A 27,011-nucleotide genomic window follows, 5' to 3' on the forward strand; every position below is an offset into this window, starting at 1 on the left:
TCTTTTCTCATTTGTATAGAGACTGCAAAACATGAGTATTTCTCAATTTAAGAGGAACCAAAGCTAAGTATAAGCACAACCAAAAATCAGGGCTATTCTTCTAATACATGTCTCCAGAAAGGAACTAGAAAGGGACAGTGCCATGTCACATACATAATGGCAGCTTTGGCGTCCTAATATCGTCAGCATCATAGTGTTTATTAATATGCTGATTTCATGCTAACAAGAAGGGATCCAAAACATTACTGCATTTCTTTATGGTCAACAGCTCTTGCTGTTGGAACACCTCTGAATAAGTAATTACAGACAAAATATTTTGAAAAACATTAACGTTCCACATCAAACATTCAAAAAGATAGGAAACACCAGAATTAAGATTCCTTGTGAAAGCTTCACTCCATATCTTTGCATGTATGCATTATGATATCCTTGACCAACAACACATGGGAGGGCAGCAACAAGAGCAAGGGATAGAGCAGCTCTCTTGGTCCCAGTACAGTGTTCTAGACACAAAAGAAAGTACTTCCTCTTCCTACAACTTTCTGACTCATTCGCTGTCCATCCTGTATGCTGTATGAAACAGGGGTCTTGAAGAACAAATAGTTTATCATGCAATTAAAGATAGTAACATAATCTGGTCCAAGCCTTTAGGTATCACACAATATGCAAGTTAAATAGAACAAGTGTACATGCACAAGGAGAGTGGCAGACAAGGTTATATAGATAAGCTTAATTCTGGCAATTCCTAATGTTTCAGTGCTTGATTTGGCACTCAATGTTCTTTTTACAGAGTTTTTGTTCTCTGTTATTCCTTTTTTTTTCTTTCCTTTAAAGCAAGCTGAGAAAATAGAAATTCCACATGGAATCACATTGACCTCCCAGCATAGATTATCAACAAGGATGAATGACAAAACTTTTAGACCAATATCTAGACCGTTACCACATGTAGCTGAAAAACTGGTAGCAATAATAGGCTGTTATCCTCTATCTAGACCAGCCACTACAGGAGGATGCCTTTTGCCAGCCTAGGTTTGTGAAAGATGATAGTTTGACGGTACTGGAGACTGAAGTATCTTTGACAAAGGCTACAGGGGTTTACCCTCTATCAGCAGGATGTTTTATTTTTCAGTGCTGGTATTTTCTGCTGCTTTTTCTCCTTATTGCAGACTTTTTGTTTTCATTTTCACTCACACTATTCAATCGGACTTACTTAGAAGTGGACTTCTTGTATAAAAGTACTCAGAAGCTATTGAGTTTACTTAATGTAATATTACAATGCCAAAGGTTTTCAAATTTTTCTGAACACCTGGAAGAATTGTTCTCACTAAATTTGATAAGTTTGAAAGTTGCTGTTGTGTAGGTAGATGTACACAAATGCACTTCTGTTATTTGTACTTGTGTTACTATTAGCAGGAACAAGAACTACATAGCAATAATATTGGGAACCCTAAAAAAACTAAATAATAGTTTGTCCGCCAATATTTCACTAATGATACAGTAATTACAGTTAAAACTATTTTATTTAAAACACAATTATTGTCAGAGAAGCCAAATACCTTTACAAAATACTTACTGTTAGGGCTACAGACTTCTGTGATCTTAAACCAGCCCGCCAACAGTTTGTTAACTTAAACACAAATGAACAATAAAAATGAATTAAACCTTCCCTTAAATGGCATTCCCCATAAGGAATGGAAAAGATGAATTATTTTGCTTTTTATGACATTGGGGCAGGTGAATTTTTCTTTCAATCAGAAAACAATTCATTCTATTTTGAGAGTTCATTTTTGTTAGTTCTTTTAAAACCATCTGTCACATGGTCAGTGTAGTTCTGGATCCCAGCCCTTTCAGAAAATATAGTGAATTTACTTTGTTGGTAATACTGTCATATATTGTACATTGCTTTAAAATTGTATCTTCTATGGCTAGAACATTATAACCATGTTTTACAAGGTGGGACAACACCCCATTGATGACAGAAAATAAAAATAAGATCAGTTGCAATTTTTTCCCTAGCACAATAAAGGTCATTTTGAAAGACCGAGCACACGATATCTAATTTTACAACACTGTTGTTCAGACTATGAGCACACTATGAAAGTTCAATCAGGTTTTAGACACACACTACTTCTTAAAAACAAACTTCCATCACAAAGTTTCTAAGAGAGTTGAAAACTGCTCCCATTTGGAGGATGTTTACTTGATTTCATTTACTATTTTATTGTTGGTCTATGACTTTTGTGCCACTGAATTTTATTGTTTATACTTTATATTAAAGATGATCCTAAGCTGCAAAGTTCCGACCTAGATTTGAACTCTTCCAAAGTTTGAGGGGAACCAGATCAAGAGTTTTGATATGGCGCACTACAGAGCTAGTGATGTGTGAATTTGGACCTGAGTCCAAACATTCTCTGCTCAAGCTCACCACTACTTTATGTATTTTTATTTACCAGCAATGCTGATAGATACTTTCACAGAAGACTTTTCCCCTCCTTGTTTAATAATAGCAGAATAATATACGGTCAAACCCTGATAGGTACCTTCACAGAAGACTTTTCCCCTCCTTGTTTAATAATAGCAGAATAATATACGGTCAAACCCTATACTTTTAAAAATGTCCAACATGCTACTATACTAAAGCCATAAGTAACAACATTAGTAGGCCACTGGGCCAAACCTGGGGTGATTTGTGAGCTAAGATGGGAGTAGGGTAAAGGGATTTTATTGTTTTTCATTGACAAGGTCCCAGCTGTGCACTAATGGAGCTGGTATATGTGTAACCTCATCACAAAGGCTCAGCTCACTAGCCAAAGTACAGCTTCTAAAAATCAGCACAAAGCCAGACTCAATTTTTTATGAACTAACATATTATTTTCCCAAAATTCATTTAAATGAATTCAATTGCTATTTATGTATGTTTCCCTAAATTCAAAAGGGAAATCCATGTTCTTTAGGCTTAGTCAGCTCAATCTTTTCTAACGAATTGCTCTAAGTAATTGGACTTCATGTGCTCATCTTCTGCATCAGGTAGTTAAAGCGAAGCTCTAGGACACCCTGCTGTTTGAATTAAATTAGCTGCTTCACATTTACCAAAACACTAATAGGTCTTCATGATGCTCTGGGAGCTAACTGGCCATGATATGTATCTCATTTAAGCCAAATCGGAGGGTAAACACAGGCCTGCAAACATAGTGGCTAAAGTACAATGTGTTAAACAGCTGCTACTTGCAAATGCTACACTAACACCATGGTGATCAAACTAACAATCAGAGTCAAAGGTCACAATAAAAAGGGGGTCAACCAGGCAATCCAGTAGCAAAGGGTAAGAAGGGTAAACAGGACTAGAGCCATAACTCCACGCAGTACACAAAGCAGGAAGGTTAATGACACAGTGTAATTTTTCAGAGTCTTTTTATGGAGTTATGTTGGGCATATTGTTCTGTGGATTAACAAACTCTTTTGTGTAACTATTATGCTGCAGCTTGCGTGTGTGGCGTTAATTCTGAGTTTTTACACTTTAGTTGGTTTGTCGGCATTAATGCATTGGAATGTTTCCACAGGAGTGTTGCTGTGTGTGTGTGGAGGTGGGGGGGAGGTTGGGTGGCGATACCAATAGATTCTTCCTCAATATGCAATAATTGGCTACTTTTTTACACTGGAATGTTTCCAATAGAGACAATCTTTTCTTATTGATTATAAGACATAGCCATGCTAAACCATGGATTGCCTTGGTGACAATGTCAACTGAACCAGTTTTCGTGTTTTAATGCCTTACTGGCTCCCCTTTGTAGGCTGTTCAGCCAGTTTAAGACTGAAAGCCTGACACACTGCTAACAGCAATTCACATGCTGCATTTTGCTGTTCAATAAAGAGTCCTGGGGAGGTCCAGTTAACACAAGTGGATTATTCAGCAATACCAATGCTACATCCAGTGGCCAATGAATGACATGCCCTATTGCTTTAATAACCAGAACGTTGTACTCAACTAAGTGTATGTAATACTGCTACTATTACAACTGGATACATTCCACTATGAATAATTCATCCAGTGTTGGCTTGTTTCAGTAAAAGATTCTGCAATTATTACACATGGTTCTGCTATACCTAAATGGTTTTTCTGGGAATGTGCCTGACTGTAAGTAAGTTATAAAGCAAGCTATACTTTTACCTACACTAAAACAGAAAACAACTTTGTATTGCAAAGAAGAGACAATGGATAGGAAAGCATTTAACTAACAGGACTCTTAAAAAGCAACACTTCCAAAACTCAGATTAATTTATTAATAGCAAAAAGGAAGCAACTAGAGACTGTTTACACCAGAGGTTATAATCTTGTTTGAAACCATTTTTGAACATAGTCATGGTGGTGGCTTGATTTTACATCCTTACCTCCCATGGTTACAGACTATAGAACTATGTTCAGAAACTGTCCTTAAACCTTTTCTATGTCACTTTCCTATCCCCTCCCTCCCCCTCTTTGTTCCTAATTTTAAATGGTGCCACATCTCTTTAAAGTAAATTGCAGAAGGAACTTCTTTCCATGTAGTGTGGTTCCTTACCTACTCCAAAAGAGCCTCTTTCCACTTTGGAAATGAATGAAGCAGTGGCATCAGCTACCTTGGTTTGATTTTTGGTACGAGATGGGGAATATGGGCTAAGAATACCCTTTTGTAATAGATCATAATTGTTTCTAGGCTGAGATCAGGGCCTTCCTTTTCTCATTCCAGCTGAGGGAGCTGTTTCTTTGTTCCACCCTCAGGCGGGTCTACAAGGTTCCAGAATGTTTTGTGGGAACTGATTGATGAAGCACTTAGGTACTCTGTTGATGGTTTAAGGTCATTCATTAATATTTACAAGGAGTTTTATGATGCTTGGATGAAGGTGCCTTAGGAGTGCAAATATTATTTATTGTTATTGTTATTATTTGGTGGAAACTGCACAAAGCCATCCTATCTTGGATAAAACCAATGAGCTGCAAAGACACCTTTTTGACCTTGCTCTAACATTCATTAAATCCTCATTTCATGGGCGAATAGGATCGAAGTTCACCAATGAGGTGATGTGCTCAGAACCAAGACATCGGTGATTCGCCATATTAATTGACTCCGTTGGATGCTACAAGAGTAAGTTACTGGTTCCTTGGCAGTAGGTTGATTTTTATGATCTGGGGCCCTGTGGAAAAATTTGGTGAGGACTCTGGGAACCAAAAGCAGCCTATCAAGTAATAAACCTTCTACCTTTATGCAGCAGGGCAGCCTTTGGGAAGTACAATGGTACTGACAGGGTTTCAATGCAAAAGGCAAAGTTGGAATTTGCTGGACTGCCTCTGGAGGAGGGAAAGAACAACTGAATGTATTTAAAAATGACCTTGCCTCATATGGCACAGATCTGGTTCACCCTGCTGCAGTCTGAGTTAAAAAAGAAAACCTAATATGTCATTGTGCGAAAGCCATGAGAATAAGGCCAAACATATTAGGGAAAAAGTTAATGAGACAATATATAAGGGTAGAAAATACGTGAGACAAAACAGGTTTCTGGAAGAACATCTGACTAGAGCTAAAGAGAATTCCAAAGGCAAAACATTCTTCTAGAATAAACGGGATTCAACTTGTCATTCTTGGTTAGAGGTGTCAAAGTCAAGATATTGTCAATGCAGAGAGTCTGCTTGAGAAAAAAAAAAATCACAGAGGATATCTGAGCTACAAACATATGTCCAACTAGTAAATTACATGACAGCCTAATGCAATGACAAACAAGAATAGGTCACTTTAAGAGAATGATTAATACATGAGATTACTGTGCATGCAGACTTATCTGAAAGCAAACCTTGTAGGTGGGTGTGAACCCCTGGTAAAGTCAGCTCCTATCTCTGCCATACTACATCTACAAGAATAATTATAATAATTAATGGAGAGAGGTGATAAAGTTAACAATTTCCCACCTGTATCTTGGCTAACCATAATGTCCTTATTTCTTTTTCACACCTACCACCTTTTTCCAATGATTACGGACTACCAAAGACCCTTTTCCAGCCTCACATTGAGCTGCTTGTTTGCTTATGGCCAGGCTGTTCAGGCAGTGACTGACAGAGCTTGCAGAGTTTAAAATTCTGAATTGTATTGGGTCTCTGGTGGTTAGTGTTGCTATGGGCTACATTAGATTACAAGTGTATTGAGATAAAAACATGAATATTCACTACTTAAAGCAAATGGATCAAAACTTGAGACTATAGGGATGAGTATTTGAAAAATACAAATTTAGGAAATTTCTACTCATTCTAGTTAGGAAAGTGAGGTTGTAAAGGGCCTAATGAATGTCATGAAATCTGTGGTTTCGCACTTAAGCACATGTTTAACTTTAAGCATATCAAGATAAGTACATAGTAAGTGTACTGCTGAACAAGGATGAGATTATTCACATGCTTAAAGTTAAGCATATGCTTAAATGCATCACAGCCTTGATCTGAGTTTATTTTCCTGCATGACTGTCTAATGACCATGTACACCTTCTCCTTTAACTGGATGACCACAAGGGCTAATATGAAGTCTTCATATAATAGCAAACAGGCATGTGGTCTCAAATGAAATCATGGTTTTACACTGGAGAAGAGCAATAGTTACTTTTTTCAGTTTACAAGTAAGACTCTAGACATGCTATTTTCAGAAGTGATAAGTGAAAAGTTTAAAAGTTATTCTGGAAGCTTTCCCACATGCAGAGCTGACTGGAGGAAGTGGAAGCTAATGGCCACTAGCCCAGTACATTGCAAGAACTTTCAGAATTTGGTCATCCAACTGCATATTAATTATCATGAAATCGTGTTGCCGTAATAACTGTTGACAAGACAGCTACAAATTATATTTGACTCCATGTATAATTACTGTGTTATAAACGAATACAATTATGCTGTACATCCATCAGAATAAATGTATAATTTAAAAAGCATTAATATGTTTATGTGAGAGCCAAAAACGTCAGTTTAGAGTGCCTGCTTTTAAATATTAAAGAAAAGTGAGTTACTGTTTTAAAATGAAACAAACAAAAATCCATCGTTCAAATTGTGGACTAAATGTCTGCAATGTTTAATGAAAAAACAACATAGTCATTCATATCTGCTGTAGAAGTACTAAAATGTGTATGAAACAGATTAACATATTTTTCTGCAATCCTGTTATAAGCCAAAAACCATTTTAAAGAAAAATAAACATTTAAATTCTTAGTTGAGACCTCTTAAGCCAAGTTTGAGCCCACAGCAAATTTGTATAGCTCATTATGAACTCTTGAAAAATGTAATATAAATATAAATATAAATATATCTGAATTTCCTGGGTTTTTCCGGTTTAAACCAGACCACTACGATTACTTTAACTTAGTGTGGGCATGTTTTTATGCACAGTTATTTATCCCAATGGATTGTTAGCTTAACCAATTTCCCACAGAGGCTTTAAACAAAGTTACTCCCTCACTTTCCTCATAGACTTGTTAAGTATATAAGATATATGTTAAGGTGTGTGTGTGTGTGTATATATATATATATATATATATATATATATATATATATATATATATATATATGAATGGGCATCAGCCTATTCTCAGTTTCCCACTAAACACCAAACGGTGAAAAGACAGCTGCATATCAATGCCCTTCTCTCTTCCAGGAGTGTCTATACTTGGCAAATATAGTATTGCAGGGAAGGAGCCATCCAGTATTTCTATTTCTCTACGGATTTAACTGCAGGGTTATTTAGAGATCAAACAGGAAACAATCAGTTTCAAAATGACTTTTAAATTATTATAAGATGTACTCTTATTAGAATAAGGAATGTTTTCAAGTTATCAGGATTAGAAACCCCTTATATCTGGTACTTATTAGAGAATCCAACTTTTACTCTTAACAACCATTAACACTATGAATAGAAAGATGATGACAAAAGTTTTAAATGCAAGGAGCTTTTCAAAAGCTAATATTAAATACAAACTGCTTTTCCTTCCGTGACCTATGAATAATGACTCATGATAAAGTGTTTTTCTTTCTCACAAGCGTTAAAAGCTCACACTTTATTAAATGTAGTTCACAATCAACTGAAAAGAAAAGCTAGCAGACTGCAAAAGAGTGAACTGTTCATGATTCTTGCAGAGTATAATGAAATCAACAGCTACAAATATGGGAGTGGGGGTAAAAAGAGTATAAACATTGCAACCCATATTAGTACTGTTGAGAGGGCAGGAACTTCTGGATACAGCACTGCATCATTAGGGGTCTGTACAGGGTGCCAGAATCAAGATGTCACAATTCATATTGGTATAATATCCATACAAATCTCAAAACAGAGGAAATCTGGACATTTTGTAAATTCCACAATTTACATGTCAAAAACTGCTCAGCCGCTTTGAAGTATAAATTAACCCTTCCTTGTCTGTTCAGACTATTCAGAAGCTTTTCACATTCAAACTGGTGTATTTTATAAAAAAGCACACAAAAGTATAAATTTTTGTTTTTATTTGCATTTATTCATCGTTACTTTATTATTTTTCTAAATCCTAGAAAGCAGAAAAAGTAACATTTGTCTACTATTTCTATATGGCGGCAAGATGTTGCAAAATAAGTCTTTCACTGACATTTATGAATATGTTGGAAGATTTTATGAATTACTAAGAAAATACAACTCCTCCTTCTCCTCTTTTTCCCTCCCTCTGAGAACCAAAACACATCATCATCTTCTCATTTTGTGTCCCAACACATTTACTGTCTCCTGTACCTAAACGAGTCATCTTGACTCTTCTTGTCAGACTGCTAGCACTTCATCACTGCAGTGTCATGCCTCTCTGGCTCCAGGACCACCACTAACATGGGAAAGCCAAATTCATCACAAGGGTGTGCAGTGTTCATACTTGTCACGCCTGACCTGACTGATGACTTCTTCTTGAGCATAAGGGATATGAATTTACAGCAGTACTGCATTCTTTAAAATTAAACACAAGACATGAGAACGTAACTTTCTTCAGTTGCCTTAAATATATTCTTAGCTGCCAGGACTCAAACACTGTGATCCCTCCACTTCCCATCCTAAATTGGGAGTCAAGATTTCTGAGAAGCAATGACAAAAAAATCAAACCATATCTATACAGTGATTACTTGAAAATGCATTAATATAAGATGCTATAACTTTACAAAGGGAATATGAAAGTTTCAACCCAAGAGCTGCTTATATGCAGATTCATCCAAAATGCGCAGCATGGATTTGTGGGCTTTCTTAGTAACCATTTCCTTAAATAAACACAACCCTGAGAAGGTCTAAAAATATATGTCCAGACAATCATGCTTTCTTTACTCCCTTTGAAATTAAAAAAGAAGCACCACAGAGAAATTCAGAATAAAACAAGCTGATATCATTATCTCGTATTTTATAAAGCACAAAAATATACATAGAAAATATTCTCACTAAAGATGCATACACTAAGATTATTACAACCAGAGGCAGGACTTGTTTAAACTTTCTAAGCAAGCTGAGGAATCTCAAAGAACTAGATCTGATGTATAACTATAAGTGCATGAACTCCACTCTTGAAAACATCAAAACTATTAAATGCTATTCTAGCAAAATAACATAACCCACATAATTTTTGCAGGTATAGACTCCAATTCACAATTAAATAGGAAAATATTATTGGTCTACTGAGAACTGTAACAAATGCTATTATTAATGAAAAACAATTCTGGTCACCCTCCTTATAAGAAAGATTTGTTAATGAAACTTCACTAGAGAAACATCCTTGAACGTGAGATTGCTGTAGTACAAGAGAGTGTGCAGGCATTGTTGAGATTAATGTATATAGGGACCACTACACATTTCCATTGCTTAAGATTCACAATGGAGATACTGGCAACACGGTAACTGTAACTCAGGGCTTGATTCTTAGAAGAGATATTTTTTTCTCTGTCTCACATGCATGTGTCCATTGCCAGAATATCTAGGCACTATGAGAGAGATGAAATGGGTCAGTTGATGAGCAATAGAAGACAATTTTCTCAAGTCCTCCCATCTTGATTAGGGCTGTATTAACTTGGGTGCAATGGGAGAATGAATCTTGCTGGAAGGAAGATCTTGCTGGACAAACTGAAGCTGCCTTACTAACGGGGAGGTGTGTCTTACACTGCACTTCAAAAATCAGGAGGGCACCATAATCTTCAGTGGCAGGGAATTCTATAGCTGGAGGATCCTATACAAAAAACCATATTCTAACACCTGTGTGCTTTGTCCTGGGTTCCATTAGCTTTAGAGATACTGTGGACTAAGGAATTCCAGAAACTGTATGCTAAAAGGGGGATCAGCAGTGATGGTCAGGTCCCAGATTAGGAATAATTTGTAGATTAGGAATAAGACCTTGAATTGGATTCAGTGTTGGATGAGAAACAAATAAGGCACATGCATCAATTGCATAGTATGTTTCCCCCTGTCAAGATTCATGCTGCTGTGTGTACCACTGTAGTGTTATATTGGTTTAGACATACAGCTGTGCACTTAATTTGAATCAAAGGGAGAAAATATAAGTGGTCCTAATTATTCTTTTAATTTTTTGAGAGATGCTAAATGCAATATTAAATTTATTCACTAACATACAAGGGCCACATTCCACCATGAATCTTAGGCTAAAGCTTTCACTGACTTCAGTAGGATATGCACATTTGAGGTTATTTGCAAACCTAAACCATGAACCATAATTAAAAATATAACACAGCACTCTCAATAGAATAAGTTTATATCCCTTACAAAAATGAGAGGGTAGAGTAAGGTTGCATCAGTAAGATAAATTTATGATCTTTTGGTTTGACAACTGGTGGAACAGCTAGAATTAAAACGCTAATCTTCAAAAGTTTTATTTGTAAAAACTGTACGAAAAGATTAGGTACTATATCATTTAGTTAGTATTGTGTTTGACTGCCAAAGTATAACAATGTTTCAGGCAATAAAAGCCGGCGCGTGCACGCGCACGCACAATGTGGGCAAAGTGCCATGGGCTCAAAAAAGATGAAATACAGAGAATGCTAAAAATGTATCACTGGAATTTTGCTCTAACAAGGTTTTACTCCAATTGATAAAACCAAAGCTTCTATATTTAAGCATTTGTTATTGTAAAAGTTAATATATATGTACTAATTAGCATTAAATAAGAATTTAAAAAAAAAACTATCTTTGAATTTAAAAAGAACTTGTAAGAGATTGTAAATACTCATTTATCAAGCACATAAGCCTGAAACAAAAGTGTCTTTAGATCTTTTTCTCTCCATCTCCCCAGTGAAGAAAGCCTTTGTTTCTTGCATTTGCAGAACAAATTGATGTACCATACATTTTCCAGCTATGCATAGCAAGAAGCTTAAAGTAGTACTTTCTGAATTTACAGGGGTGGTTCCACTTTCTGCAGGTTAACTAAAATTCAGTCCTAAAATTCAGTCCTACTGGCAGATATGACTCAACTGTCATTGTTTATCAAATCACGACATTTGCCATGAAGATTTAAAAGTGGGCAAATCAAATAAAAGGACTACTCTTTTAGAAGAAGAGAAACAAAGAGGGAAAAAATTGCAAGAAAAGTAAAGTATGCCATCTAGTTGGGCCTTTTTGCTTGATGCTGACTGAGTGTAAAGGTCCTACTTGAAAAGAAGTTTTGATTAATTAAAAACTGGCTTTTTGCTGATCAAAACCCCTATGTCTGTATAGCACCTATCACAGGTTGCAATAAAATAATTAATAATACTAATAAACATAGTCCCATGTTTACTTCCATGAGTAAAGCTAGTACAATATGGCCTCTGGTAGCTCTACTAATACTGGATTCAAAATTTGTAGTCCTTATGCAGTCTTCACTCAGGCAAAACTTCCACTGATTTCAATGACTGCACAAAGACTGCAGGATTGAGCTCTTACTTATTGTTCAAAATTTATTTGGGATTGTTTTGTCATATAATCCAGAATAAAAAATAAAAAAACAGATGAAAGAAACACTCCTCATAATGAAATCTGTGCTGATTGGGGCAGGGAACATGTGTGATTTCATCTCTAGTTTAGCCTGTATAATTTTGGTCTTTTCACTTTTAATTATATTATTCATTCTGGCTACAAAGAGAAAAATGCATTTAGGAAGTTTTGTTTGCTGGGAACCCATAATTAGTATCTCAGTCATGCATCAAATAAAATATTAGCTATGATTACTTCCTGATTATTGTTTATTATTAGGGCTGTCAAGCGAGTAAAAAAATTAACTGCAATGAAAAAAATTAATCACAATTAATTGCACTGTTAAACAATAATAGAATACTATTTATATGAATATGTTTGGATGTTTTCCACATTTTCAAATATATTGATTTCAATTACAAGACAGAATACAAAGTATATGGTGCTCGCTTTATATTTATTTTTTATTATAAATATTTGCACTGTAAAAATAAAGAACAGTATTTTTCAATTCACTTAATACAAGTACTGTAGTGCAATCTCTTTATCATGAAAGTTGAACTTACAAATGTAGAATTATATACAAAAAATAACTGCATTCAGAAAGCGGATAAAACACAGAGCAGTAGACATACAATTCTCCCCTAAGGAGTTCAGTTACAAATTTAATTAATGCATTATTTTTTAACAAGTGTCATCAACATGGAAGCATGTCCTCTGGAATGGTGGCCAAAGCATGAAGGGGCATATGAATGTTTAGCATATCGGGCACATAAATACCTTGCAATACCAGCTACAGAAGTGCTATGCGAACGTCTGTTCTCACTTTTAGGTGACATTGTAAATAAGAAGTGGGCAGCATTACATCCCCTAAATGTAACCAAACTTGTTTGTCTTAGTGATTGGCTGAATAAGAAGTAGGACTGAGTGGACTTGAAGGCTCTGAAGTTTTACACTGTTTTGTTTTTGAATGCAGTTCTACATTTGTAAATTGCACTTTAATGATAAAGAGATTGGATATTTTCTTTCTGAGGCCCCTCCAACATGCTATTAAAACATGCTATAAAAACCTCATGGCCCAGGTGTGCCACAACAACTGTTTTTCTGCATATAATAGCCAGGACCAGCATTAGTTGGATTTGCTATCATCATCATCTTCCGGCAACTAATGGAAGTTACTAGATCACAGGCCCTGGTTCTCATGGGAGACTTCAATCACCCTGATATCTGCTGGGAGAGCAATGCAGTGGTGCACAGACAATCCAGGAAGTTTTTGGAAAGTGTAGGGGACAATTTCCTGGTGCAAGTGCTGGAGGAACCAACAAGGGGAAGAGCTCTTCTTGACCTGCTGCTCATAAACAGGGAAGAATTAGCAGGGGAAGCAAAAGTGGATGGGAACCCAGGAGGCAGTGACCATGAGATGGTTGAGTTCAGGATCCTGACACAAGGAAGAAAGGAGAGCAACAGAATATGGACTCTGGACTTCAGAAAAGCAGACATTGACTTCCTCAGGGAACTGATGGGCAGGATCCCCTGGGAGACCAACATGAGCGAGAAAGGAGTCCAGGAGAGCTGGCTGTATTTTAAAGAATCCTTATTGAGGTTGCAGGAACAAACCATCCCACTATGTAGAAAGAATAGTAAATATGTCAGGCGACCAGCTTGGCTTAACAATGAAATCCTTGCTGATCTTAAACACAAAAAAGAAGCTTACAAGAAGTGGAAGGTTGTACAAATGACCAGGAAGAAGTATACAAATATTGCTCAGGCATGCAGGAGTGAAATCAGGGAGGTCAAATCACACCTGGAGTTGCAGCTAGCAAGAGATGTTAAGAGTAACAAGAAGGGTTTCTTCAGCTATGTTAGCAACAAGAAGAAAGTCAAGGAAAGTGGGCCCCTTACTGAATGAAGGAGGCAACCTAGTGACAGAGGATGCGGAAAAAGCCAATATACTCAATGCTTTTTTTGCCTCTGTCTTCACGAACAAGGTCAGCTCCCAGACTACTGAACTGCACAGCACAGGATGGGGAGGAGGTGAGCAGCCCTCCGTGGAGAAAGAAGTGGTTTGGGACTATTTAGAAAAGCTGGACGAGTCCATGGGGTCAGATGCGCTGCATCTGAGGGTGCTAAAGGAGTTGGTGGATGTGATTGCAGAGCCATTGGCCATTATCTTTGAAAACTCATGGCGATCAAGGGAGGTCCCAGATGACTGCAAAAAGGCTATTGTAGTGCCCATCTTTAAAAAAGGGAAGGAGGAGGATCCGGGGAACTACAGGCCAGTCAGCCTCACCTCAGTTCCTGGAAAAATCATGGAGCAGGTACTCAAGGAATCAATTCTGAAGCACTTAGATAAGAGGAAAGTGATCAGGAACAGTCAGCATGGATTCACCAAGGGCAAGTCATGCCTGACTAACCTAACTGCCTTCTATGATGAGATAATTGGCTCTGTGGATGAGGGGAAAACAGTGGATGTGTTATTCCTTGACTTTAGCAAAGCTTTTGATATGGTCTCCCACAGTATTCTTGCCGGCAAGTTAAAGAAGTATGAGCTGGATGAATGGACTATAAGGTGGACAGAAAGCTGTCCAGACCATTGGGCTCAAAGGGTAGTGATCAATGGCTCCCTGTCTAGTTGGCAGCGGGTATCAAGCAGAGTGCCCCAAGGGTCGGTCCTGGGGCCCGTTTTGTTCAATATCTTCATTAATGATCTGGAGGATGGCGTGGACTGCATCCTCAGCAAGTTTGTAGATGACACTAAACTGGGAGGAGTGGTAGATATGCTGGAGGGTAGGGATAGGATACAGAGAGACCTAGATAAATTAGAGGACTGGGCCAAAAGAAATCTGATGAGATTCAACAAGGACAAGTGCAGAGTCCTGCACTTAAGACAGAACAATCCCATGCACTGCTACAGATTAGAGACTGAATGGCTAGGCAGCAGTTCTGCAGAAAAGGACCTAGGGGTTACAGTGGACGAGAAGCTCGATATGAGTCAACAGTGTGCCGTTGTTGCCAAGAAGGCTAATGGCATTTTGGGCTGTATAAGTAGGGGCATTTCCAGCAGATCGAAGGACGGGATCATTCCCCTCTATTCGACATTAGTGAGGCCTCATCTGGAATACTGTGTCCAGTTTTGGGCCCCACACTACAAGGAGGATGTGGAAAAATTGGAAAGAGTCCAGCAGCGGGCAACAAAAATGATTAGGGAGCTGGAGCACATGACTTATGAGGAGAGGCTGAGGGAAATGGGATTGTTTAGTCTGCAGAAAAGAAGAATGAGGGCGGATTTGATAGCTGCTTTCAACTACTTGAAAGGGGGTTCCAAAGAGGAAGGATCTATACTGTTCTCAGTGGTACCAGATGACAGAACAAGGAGTAACGGTCTCAAGTTGCAGTGGGGGAGGTTTAGGTTGGATATTAGGAAAAACTTTTTCATTAGGAAGGTGGTGAAGCACTGGAATGGGTTACCTAGGGAGGCGGTGGAATCTCCTTCCTTAGAGGTTTTTAAGGTCAAGCTTGACAAAGCTCTGGCTGGGATGATTTAGTTGGAGATTAGTCCTGCTTTGAGCAGTGGGTTGGACTAGATGACCTCTTAATGTCCCTTCCAACCTTGATATTCTATCATCAGTGCATATGCGCCCACCTTAACAAGCCCTGACGCTGCTAAGGAATGGTTATACTCTGATCTCAACTCTCTCATCAAGTCAACACCACAAAGTGACAAACTAATCATCCTAGGAGATTTCAGTGCAAGAGTAGGTAAAGAAATAATGCCTGGCAAGGTGTCATTGGGAAAAATGGCACTGGAAAAATAAATGAAAATGATCTCCTACTCCTAAGCAAGTGTGCAGAACATAGCCTGATAATTACAAATACCATCTTCAGACAGGCAGACAAATATGAAACTACATGGATGCACTCCAGATCCAAACAATGGCAACTAATAGATTACATCATTGTCCGACAATGTGACATAAGTGATGTCAGGATCACCAGAGCCATGCGTGGGGCAGAATGTTGCATGGATCATAGAATGATCAGGTCAATACTGAATCTACATACCTGAAACGCCCCAAAACAATCAAGATGTCCCCTGATATTGTTAAACTAAACCATGCATGCTATTGAAACAAGCTACTAAGTCAGGGGTGGGCAAACTTTTTGGCCTGAAGGCCGCATCGGGTTTCGGAAATTTAACGGCAGGCCAGTTAGGGGAGGGGGTCATGGGCCAGCCCCCATCTCCTATCTGTCCCCCCCGGGACTCCTGCCCCATCCAACACCCCCTGTTCGCTGATGTCCCCTACCCCCCCGGAACTCCTGCCCTATCCACACGCACACCCCCCCCCGCTCCCTGTTCCCTGACCACTCCTGGACTCTCGCCACCCCATCCAAACCCTCCTCTCATTCCTGATCGCCCCCCAGGGCTCCTGCCCCCATTCAATTCCCTGTTTCCCTCCCAACCCCTATCTGCATCCCCGCCCACTGACCACCACCCTGAACTCCCTTGCCATCTATCCAACCCTGCCCCTGCTCCACGCCTCCTTACCGTGCTGCCTGGAACACCGGTGGCTGGCAGCGCTACAGCTGCACCGCCTGGCTGCAGCTGGGCCACGCTGCTGCCGTCACCATGCAGCACAGAGCATCAGTCAGGCCAGGCTCTGCAGCTGCGCTGCTCCAGGAGCTCACAGCCCCGCTGCCCAGATCACTGCGCTGGTGGCCGAGCGAGCTAGCTGAGGCCGAAGGGGAGTGGGGACAGCAGGAGAGGGGCCGGGGGTGAGCCTCCCGGGCCAGGAGCTCAAGGCTGGACAGGACGGTCTCGCAGGCCGGATGTGGCCCGTGGGCCGTAGTATGCCTACTCCCGTACTAAGTGCACTAGAAACCAACTTTGGTAATAGCCCTGTCTCATGGGAGGAATTCAGAGAGACGACTTCTTCACTCAAGTTCTCAGCCATGTTACAAATGGGCTCAATAGAGACATATACATCAGATACAGACATGACAGCTCAGTCTTCAATCATTTTTGTGGATGATTGTGCCCTCCTAGAACACAGAGAGGGAGATCTCCAATGCATCATAGGTCACTTCGCCCAAGCACCAAAATTGTTTGACCTCACAATCAGCCTGGAGAAAACTGTGGTGCTGCATCAATTATCTTCACTGCTTCATGCAATATCCCCTAGTGTATCCATTAATGGAATCCAAGCAAGTTGACAGTTTTACCTATCTCAGCAACAACATCTCCAGTGATGGATCTCTTGACACAATTAAGAGACCATCTGTGAAAAGTTTGGTTTAAATGACAGTATCATAGAGGAATACCATGGCTGAGGCAGGGACAGAATCCAGTTGCCCAGAGCACCATTCAACTGTCTCAACCACAAGACCATCCTTTCTCTTTCTGTAATCCTCTGCTCAATCAGTACACGCTTTCCAACTGCTACAACACATGACGCATTGGTCCTACAGACAACAATCTCCTTCGCTATACAATACTAATTCATCCTCAGGCCTTGTCCATCCTGTGCACTAAATCAGGCCTGTATCCTGTGGACAAACTAGGACGTGATAATGTAATTAATGACTGCATAATAATGCATACACCCAAAGAGGCTGAATTAAGGTTGCACAGACATTTCCTAACTTCTGCGTGCTTGACTTTGCAATCTTAAGAATGTTCTGTTAACAGTTTTTTTCTGTATATTTTCCTAGGTTTAAAAAAAAAAAAAAAGAAAATGAAAAAAAATTTGATTATGTGGCATCATATTGACACCTGCATGTGTCATCAGCTAGGTTGGACCCTTTGGATTCACTACACTGACCTCTGTCTTTTTAACTAATAGAATAACTGATAGCAGTAGTACGTTGCCATCCTCTACATGGATTAGCACTACAGGGGCATGGGATACTTTGCTAGGATGTTTCATAGATATTTGCTGACAACAGAGGAATGGTGAGACTCAGGAATCTTGGCCTCCATTCCAGGCTATGGAGGGGAGTATGATCAAGTGGGCATAGACTCTTCTGCCCATCTGCACTAAGCTTGACTCCTTCTGCCTTGTCTCCTCCCCATGCCTGGCTCCTTGTTCCAGTCCCAAATCTCCACTCCTCAGGCTTCTTATCCCAGTTTCAGTCTCCTTGCCCACTAAGTCTTAGTCTCATCTCTCCAGAATCCCCATCTCATCTCCTCTCAAGTCCCAGTCTCCTTGCCCAGCCAATTTCAATTCCCCCTCTTCTGCTTCCTCATCTGATCTTTCTCCCTCCTCCCACTCCCGTTCTTAATTCCCACTGGCTTCTAGTCCTAATCCTCCTCTCCAGGACCCACATCCAATTTTGAGATTCGCATCCATCCCCAGGCCCCTTGAATCCTTGTCTCAGTCTATCCGCCTGGCGAACGCCAATTCTTTTCCTGCATCACAGTTCCTTATCAGAACTATCAGATCTATCTCCTCTCCCCGACCATGTCCTTCTTGAAACCCCAATGGTTCTCTGTCTTGGTCTCCTTGCCCAGCCAGTACCCATTCTCTCCCAGGAGCCTCATTTAATCTTAGTCTCCCCTTAAAATACTTAACATTTCCCTCCCCAACTCCCAGTCCCAATGTCTTTACCTACCCAGTCACAGTCCCTCTCAGCTCTTGGACTGAGTCTCCTTTCCCAACCAGCCCCAGTTCCCACACATACCCAGCTCCCAGTCCTAGACTCTGCTCTAGCTTCCAGGGTCCTTGCCACATCAGTCCCAGTCTCCTCTTTCAACTCCCATTTGTCCTCCCCCCCTCTGCTATCTTCTAGTCCCAGTTTCCCTGTAAACTTCTTGCCCCACTCTACTCCTGCCCTGCAGGTCCAGCTTGTATCACCTCTGCATGTGAATCAGACCACTTCCCCTTCCATGCTGCCTGGGCCCAGTGGTGGGGGCATAGGAGACAGTACCCTTGTTCTCAGTTCAGGTCCCCAGACCAAGAATTGCCAGTAGCTGCCATTGCAGGGAAAGTTCTGCTCAGGCTGGGGCTGGCTCATGTTGTTATGTGTAAGTGAAAAGAGGGTCTTAAGTGTGAAATAACCTTAACAAGTAGTTCTACCAGCTGTGCCTATAATAAAGTGCCATACTACCTGCTCTTGGCGGCTTGAGGCTCTTTTTCTAGGAGTAGCATAGAGCTGCAGTTATGTCACTGATACTGGTGGGAGTGGCTAGACTTTAAGCTATATATGTAATTATATGTATTAATGATTCATATATTCAGAAATACTGAGGCCAAACCTGAAAATTAATGCAGTGTATGCTGGAACATGTTATCACATATACTGAGTCTAATCTGCCATTAATAAATAAGGCAACTACAAATTCTTACAAGACAGTGCTAATATTGGTGATATTCCATGGTGTTCTATATCTTGGTAACAAATCCATCTGCCCTCCCCTTCCCTGACCAGGTACATAGCTAATGAAATAGATTTGGAGATTTACACACTACTGGTCTTCTGTTATCATACTCAATCAATAAGAACAATTTAGAGCAGTGGTAACCTCTTCATGCATACTTCCGTTGTCCCTAGGGATCAATATACTCAGTATCACAGCTGGCTGGTGAGAAGTAACGAGACTATGATAACAAAAAGGTAAGCTTTACAATTTTTTTCTCAGATTGTGCCAAAACACCACACTTTTGTGTCTATTCCAATGGAAACAAAAACCTAGTTACACATACAACACTATATTTGATTTTACAGGACTCTGCCTCATACAAATTATAGTATCTTCTCTATGACTTCTTGCTCCTTAACTCTAGCTTTCTTTGTGATATTATTTTCCCTTTCTTCAAAGCAACTGTACTAGACATGCGAGAGTTGAGCTCTTCTTTCTTGAAATAGAGTCACAGATATTTAGAAATGGCTTAAAGTTTTATTGGATTTCTCCAGAATAGTACTGTCATTTTAAAAATTCTTGTTTTTGTTTGTTTATGGTTGATGCTTAATCACTGTTAAAATTATGGGGACATGATCAAGTTTAAAAAAAATCACATTTATTTAAAAACCTCACATCTATTATCAGTCTTACTAACAATACTGGAGATTATAAAATTATTTCAATTTCTTTTCATCCTTCCTGATATTTATCTCTTAACCGAGCAATGAAATCAGACTAATCGCTTCCACATTTTGTTCAAGTCAGTTTTTAGTTAGTGTCAGTTCCCCCTCATGCAGGGGTACTTTTCAAAGGTTTGAAGCCAAGATTTATTTAGTTTTTGTTATGGTAAAATTTCTGAACAGTTTACTTGGGCTTAGTGCACAAAAATAGCTACAAACTGAAGTTCTACAAACAAGTCTATGTTAGAAGGCACTCTAGTTTATTACACTATTCTGAAATCAACTATACAAATATGGGACCAGTTGAATCCAGATGACGGGATATTTCCAGATAATAGAGCACTAGCAGCATGCAACCTGTAAGGTGTCACTATTCATACTGGTAACTGAGGGGATACAGGAAGAGCTGTAAAACTTTATGGCAGGAACAAAATATATATGTATATATACACATATATATTCATGAATCACATACACACATTCTCTTGCACTAATAACAATTACATTTTAGCCATCAATTAAATAAGTGGACTGTATATGTATCTTACCTGGGTGGAAATGAGATGTCCAGTTCATACAATTTGTCTTTAAAGACAGACAGCTCTTTGTCAAATTCTAAAAGCTATAAAAAATAAAATAGAATTAAACAACTTGTTTTCTTTATCAAACTGCAATCATTTAAATTTTTTTTTTTGGTATTACTGAATGATTTAATGATCACATACTTTAGTAATATATTTTATTTGGAGCATACATCCTTACAGAAGAAATGTCAGTACCAGGTGAATGCAAAACACTTCAATATTCTGATGAAAAGGCACTCTATCAGAAAAAAAAATCCTTCTTCATGATCTCAGTGAAACAGGTAACTTTTGCTCTTTAAACAGAGCTACCTCATGCACATTTACTATTTCAAGATTAGTTTAGATTTTCAAACTTCATTAGCAATCTTTTCAGAGATAAAACTGATTAACACCTTTAAAAATGCATAGCAAATTGATGTACTAATCAAGCCACAAAATATGTCAGTAAAAGTACAATATAAGGTATCTTTAATCCAGATAAGAAGGTACAGAAAACACAAGGATGTGCAAATCATTCCTCCTAAACAAAGGCAGGCAATATTTTTGCATAGCTATTTTTGCGCGGTATAGGTTAGATGGCAGAAAAAGGTTTTTGTGCCAGAGGCACTACATAATACTTAACAGACACATTTATAAGCCTAGGTTTAATGTACTGTTTATATAAGTCCTTGCCAAATTTATTTTCCTTTAGACCACTGCAAAGAAAATAATATCTGTAGTCTTTTATTCATAAACACAAACCTGTGAATAAAAGTCAATGATAATAGTGTGTGTTAAACCAATAACCATCCTGATGGACATAAACAGCCTTATTTCAGAACCAGAGTTGGTGTTAAATCTGACATGCAAGTGAATTAGTGAGTAAAAAAACCTCATAATCTGCACTGTTACTGACCATCGCTCTGAGTAAGTGCCACTTTCTATTTTGTCAAGCTTGTCATCAAAATAGCACCCTTTATGATGGCTGTGTGTTTACCCACTGTTCACTAACAATTAATCATGTCCCATCTCACAGCTGTGTTGATACCATTGTATGAATGGCAGAGGTTCCGAAAGAAATTAGATTGTGTCCCTCTTTCCTCTCTGCCACCTCATAAATCATTCCTGAAATGTGCAATTAGCAGCTACTTGTTCACATTAATTATCTGTGTGAAAAGCAGCTACCTGAACCACCTGCATTGCTGATTACCTACCTCCCTGTGGCCCATCTATTTTTCCTTTAGTGTTGCTTAGAATCTGTTTAAGTATCTGTTTACATGTACGCATGTGGACATGAAAGCATTAGTAACTCCATGTTTTCGTGTTTGTATTCACCAGTTTGTACAATGGTGTGTTGAGAAACATGTCACAACAAATGCCATTTTGAGATACTTTGTACAAGTTTTAATACTTGGACAAATCTCTAGGCACACAGTAATCCATTTTTATACAAGATTTTTGGAAGAATGTTTACAAATGTGTGTGTGTGTGAATTTACAGTACATACATAAATATGGGGCCTAAACCTGTAAACTTTATGCATGTTAAGTAACTTTTCTCATATGAGTAGTCTCATTGATTTCATGGGCCTAACTATGCGGGTAAAATTACTCAACATGCATATTGCACGATCAAATCCTATATTTAGGTATGTACAGGTGTGTTATATCTATCGAATCTATCTGTACAGTATATACACACCCACACCTACACACACTGTTAACAGCTTTTTCTTGCTCCAAAATAGCCAGATAATCAGTTACACTAGTTACTAAATTTGAATCCAATTTAAAGAACCAAACCAACCAACACCTCTCCCAAATGGTAATCAGAAAATCCCTTCCAAAAATGTGTGTTTTACAGAATTTAATTTTCTACTTTTCTCCAATAAAAACATAATATAAGGGAAAAAAAACAGTTGAGAGGAAAGAGGGTTACTATTGAAGTCTGAAGAATGAAAAGACTGAGTAAATGAACAATGCTGAGGATGTTAAATAACTGCATTGTCCTCTCACATTGACTCAAACATTTTAAACTTTGTATATCCAGATTATTTTTGTTATGATATTTGAGAACTGACTGGAGGCCAAAGTCTAGAGGATTAAGTGGTTAGACACATAGGTAAGAGCTACTTCTCTGTAACATCTGAAGAGATCTCTGGTGTTTTTATGTACTGTTGGTGGTTGCTTGTTTAGTTATGTGCTATGTACTGCAGATGAGCTGCTGACATTGCTGTGATTCAGATCACTGATAGCAGGAACAAGAATGTATTGTACACTAGAGGCTCTATGCATCTCCCGCGTTTTAACAAGCAGTGATATGTATTTAAAGTTAACAATAAAAGCAAAAACTAATGACAATGTGGTAGGATGCAAACGAACAACTTGGTTGCTAACATATTATTAAGAAATGTTTGGAGATTGCTTAGAACAGCTGGGGAAGACTCAACTGCAAAAGAAAATAAAGTTTAAAAGGCACATTTTTACTTCAATGAATTATTTCTGAATGCAGTAATACCCTTCTGCATTTGAATTATGTTAAACTAATTTATTCATTTAATGAAATTACTTATTTTTCTCTAAGTCCTTATTAAAGAAAGCCCACATTTCTTCTACTCTGCCTCCAATATCCACACCTTCATGCTCAAGCAGTGTCCCCCAGTAGCAAACTCCTGGTCTGTGGAAGAGGATGACAGTGTGTTCAATATATTCATGAATTTCTTGTGGGAACTCTACTTAGGCTTCTCTCTTCTTTGTCTGGGACCCACTGCAGACACAGATGTGTGTAGTGTATACATCAAATTTTGTAGTGTTTTTATTTTTAGGAAATTATAACTGATTTCTTAGAAGTAAAATTGTTGTAAGTGGTGTTTTCCTTGAATTATATAAAAGCCTGGTCCCTTTCCAAGTTCTTTCCCCCAAAGAGTAAGCTGACAGTTAATGAAAGACTGTAGAGCTCAACAGACCCCAGACAAAACTTTAAACACAGCAAACCACTCTAATAGCTTAAATCCAACTCAGAAAGAGAAAGGGATGGATTTGGAGCAGGGCATCTTTTTGTTCTGTGTTTGTACTATGCCTAGAACAATGGGGTCCTGGCCCTTGGCTGGGGCTTCTAGGTTCTATTGTAATACAAATAATTATTAATAATAATAATTAGGGGCACAACCCTCTGAGTGCCTTTAATGTCATCGGGAACTAGGCCCCTATTTTTAATTATTTATCTCTATATTTTAAAAGGATGAACCAGTTATATTGCTATGCACAATGATTCTGAGGATGATCATAGCTGTTTTCATACTGTGCATTAAATGGTAGTGTGAATAATTTCACTGCAGTAATAGTAACCCTTTGTTTAAATATAGCTGTAGTTCATCCTACATGTTTTGAAGATGACAAAGAAATTCAATTGAAAGCCTGAAAATCAATATATTGCCCCATTTAATTTACTCATTGTAACATTATCCTTGAGAACCAAGCCTTTTAGGTATTATATAGCATGCTGGGGTAATCTGAGCAATTACAACGAGGTTTCAAGTATTATAGTTGGAAGCTAATACAGGGACGGCATGACAAAGGCAGACAGTTTCATAGGTAGGGTAAATTATTCCACACAAACTTGACCTTATATATTTTATATATATGGTTGAAAGATACAGGGCAAATTCTCTACTGGTATAAGCCCACTGATAGCAAAGGAGTTCTGAATGTAACAGAATATTTGGTCTACAAAGTCTAGTATGACTATTTAATCACAAGGTTTCTATAAGTTGGATGGTATAAAACGTTCCTGATGAATAATTTGCCTGTATTTCCCTAGCCTCATGTCCACTCACACATATACAACTGGACCTCAGTGAATATATACAGTATGCATATGTGTGCACACAGTAGATACACTGATGTATAAGTGTGAGATACAGCTCAGATTGTAGCAATCACGTTTTTTTGAACTGATAGATTTATTTATGTGAGTTTGCAGTTTGGAGCTGCTGTACTTCCACTTAGCTTTCTTCTTGAGTCAAAATTCTGAGGTCCTAAATCAGTTTTTACATAATCCTTACTCAGGCAAACTCCCACTGACATATATGGTGAGGAAGTGAGTCAAAATTTAAGGACTGCAGAATTTGGGCCTTTATAATTAATCAGATTTTTGATGTGCCTTTCTGCAAGCACATAGGTGCTTCAATTACTTGTTACATAAACATGATGTAACTAATAAATCTGTGCCAGTTTTTCACAGTACTCATTTGCTTCCTTGTTGTAGCCACAATTCTTACCCTTTGTCTATCTGAGTCTTTAGACTGGAAACCCTACAGAATAGGGATGGTCTCCTTTTTGTATTTGTACCAAGCCCAGCACAATGTGCAATCCTGACTGGGGTGTTATCATAATACAAATATTTACTGCTATTGCTAACATGGTGGACCACTTTATTTAATAATGAAATACAGCCACTCATAAGGTAGAACATAGCAGATGTATAACAACATCAGAAACACTATATTATACTAACTGAGATATTTTCAAAGATGGATATTATTATCAAAGTTAGAATTTGGCCAGGACACTAAAGAGAAGATCCCTAGTTTTGCAAACATTGCCAGGGGATTTTTACTGACCATGGTGTTCAGGTACTTGGATTTAAGTCTTACTCAAAAAATGGTACAACCAAGATAAGTCCTCAATCATCCCACACTGGGACAATGAGTAGAATGTGATTTAGAGGAAAGAACTCTTCCTACTGGCTTTTCCCTTCAGGTTTTCAATCAAAGGCTGCGTCTACACTACGAGTTAGGGGTGTGATTCCCAGCTCACGTGGGCATACTTATGCTAGCTCTCATCTGAGCTAGCACACTAAAAGTACTAGTGTAGCTGTGATAGCATGGGCAGTGGTGATATGGGGTAGCCATTATGAGTGTGCACCCATGGAGTTCAGGTGGGTTTGTACTTGGTGCAGCTAGCCCATACTGATGCTGCCACTGCCTGTGCTTCTATAATTACATTACTATTTTTAATATGCTAGCTCAGAGGACAGCATGAGTACATCTACGTGACCTGGGAATTACACCCGTAATTCACAGTGTAGATGTAGTCTACAAATGGCCACAGCCTGACCTTGCTTAGTTAGTGAAATTTGATAAGTTCACAATCCACTTGGCTCAAGTGCTAATTATATAACATTTGTCATGAAATATCTAGATGCGTACCACATTAGCCTCAACGATGACTGATGTAACCAACCATATGATTTTCATTTTATTATTATTATTTGTATTATTGTGGTGCTTAGGATTCAATTGTGCTAGGCGTTGTGCAGATACAGAACAAGATGATCCCTACCCCTTAACGAGTTTACACTCAAAGTCTTGTCTACACTAGGGGCACAGCTGTAGTGGTGTAGCTGTGCCACTGTAGTATAGTTAGTTACTACGGCAGCAGAACAGGTTCTACTGTCACTATGGTAAATCCATCTCTCCTAGAGGTGGTAGCTAAGTTGTCAGAAGAATTCTTTCTTTGACTTAGTTTTGTCTACATCAGAATTTAGAATGGCTTAATTACATCGCATAGGGCGTGAAATTTTTCACAGCCCTGAGCGATGTAGTTAGGTCAACCTAACTCTGTAGTGTACAACAGCCCCAAGACAAGAGACAACAGAGTGGTACAGACAGATGGAGGGGGGAGTATAAGGAAACAATGAGACAATACTAATCAACATGAACTTGTGACTAATTTTTTTTTAAATATCACGATCAATACCACCATAAAAGCTTTATTCATATTGTAATAACTTATTTGTAAAAAAAAAAAAAAAAGGCTTAAAGCAAATTATTTCTGGTTACTGGGTATAACAAAGCCTCTCTGAACTTAAGAACAGCTGGACATATTTCAACAGTGAAAAAAAAAAGGTGAGGGTGAAGGAGAGGGACAAAATTTGCCTCTATAACAGTTAAAATTCAATAAGCTTGTTGATAACAAGTGCACTTCTAAAGCATCATGGAACATCCAATGGGTGCTTCATTTCAACCACTGACACATGCAAATGTTCCACATACCCAGACAATTACTAGTCCCACCACTGACCTCCATACAAAACTTGCAGTAACTTCAATCAGAATTCTGTGTATAGAATGATGGCAGGATTGAGTTCCCACAGTTTATTACAGTGGCACTGCTGCAGCTCTGAGTGTTGCCACTATAAACTACAGTTTCCATGGGTTTACAAGAGGGCTGTTAAAAGTGACTGTGTTTCACAGTCCTGGAGAGAGGTGGGTTTTCTCTGCCCCCTCCTTTATAGCCTTTTCAAGTGAAACCAGTGTGGATCAGTCCCATGGTGGGTTGCAGAACTTAGGGAATGTGCACAGGAGTTGTATGCAGCAGAGCCCCACTCAGGTGCTCCCATGTACGACTGG

At 38.6% G+C, this 27,011-nt stretch overlaps 1 protein-coding gene across 3 annotated transcripts in view; it reads right to left on the minus strand.

The window, feature by feature from the left end:
* The window catches only part of INPP5A (inositol polyphosphate-5-phosphatase A), a 422,955-nt gene that overhangs the window by 14,481 nt on the left and 381,463 nt on the right, over nucleotides 1-27,011 (minus strand). For all 3 annotated transcript variants that reach the window (XM_050959547.1, XM_050959548.1, XM_050959549.1), the window contains exon 12: nucleotides 20,585-20,658. In XM_050959547.1, the coding sequence (XP_050815504.1) occupies nucleotides 20,585-20,658 (74 nt within the window). The remainder of the gene's footprint in view (nucleotides 1-20,584; nucleotides 20,659-27,011) is intronic.

This window comes from Gopherus flavomarginatus, chromosome 6 (genome assembly GCF_025201925.1).
Source record: "Gopherus flavomarginatus isolate rGopFla2 chromosome 6, rGopFla2.mat.asm, whole genome shotgun sequence".
Classification (NCBI taxonomy): Eukaryota; Metazoa; Chordata; order Testudines; family Testudinidae; genus Gopherus; species Gopherus flavomarginatus.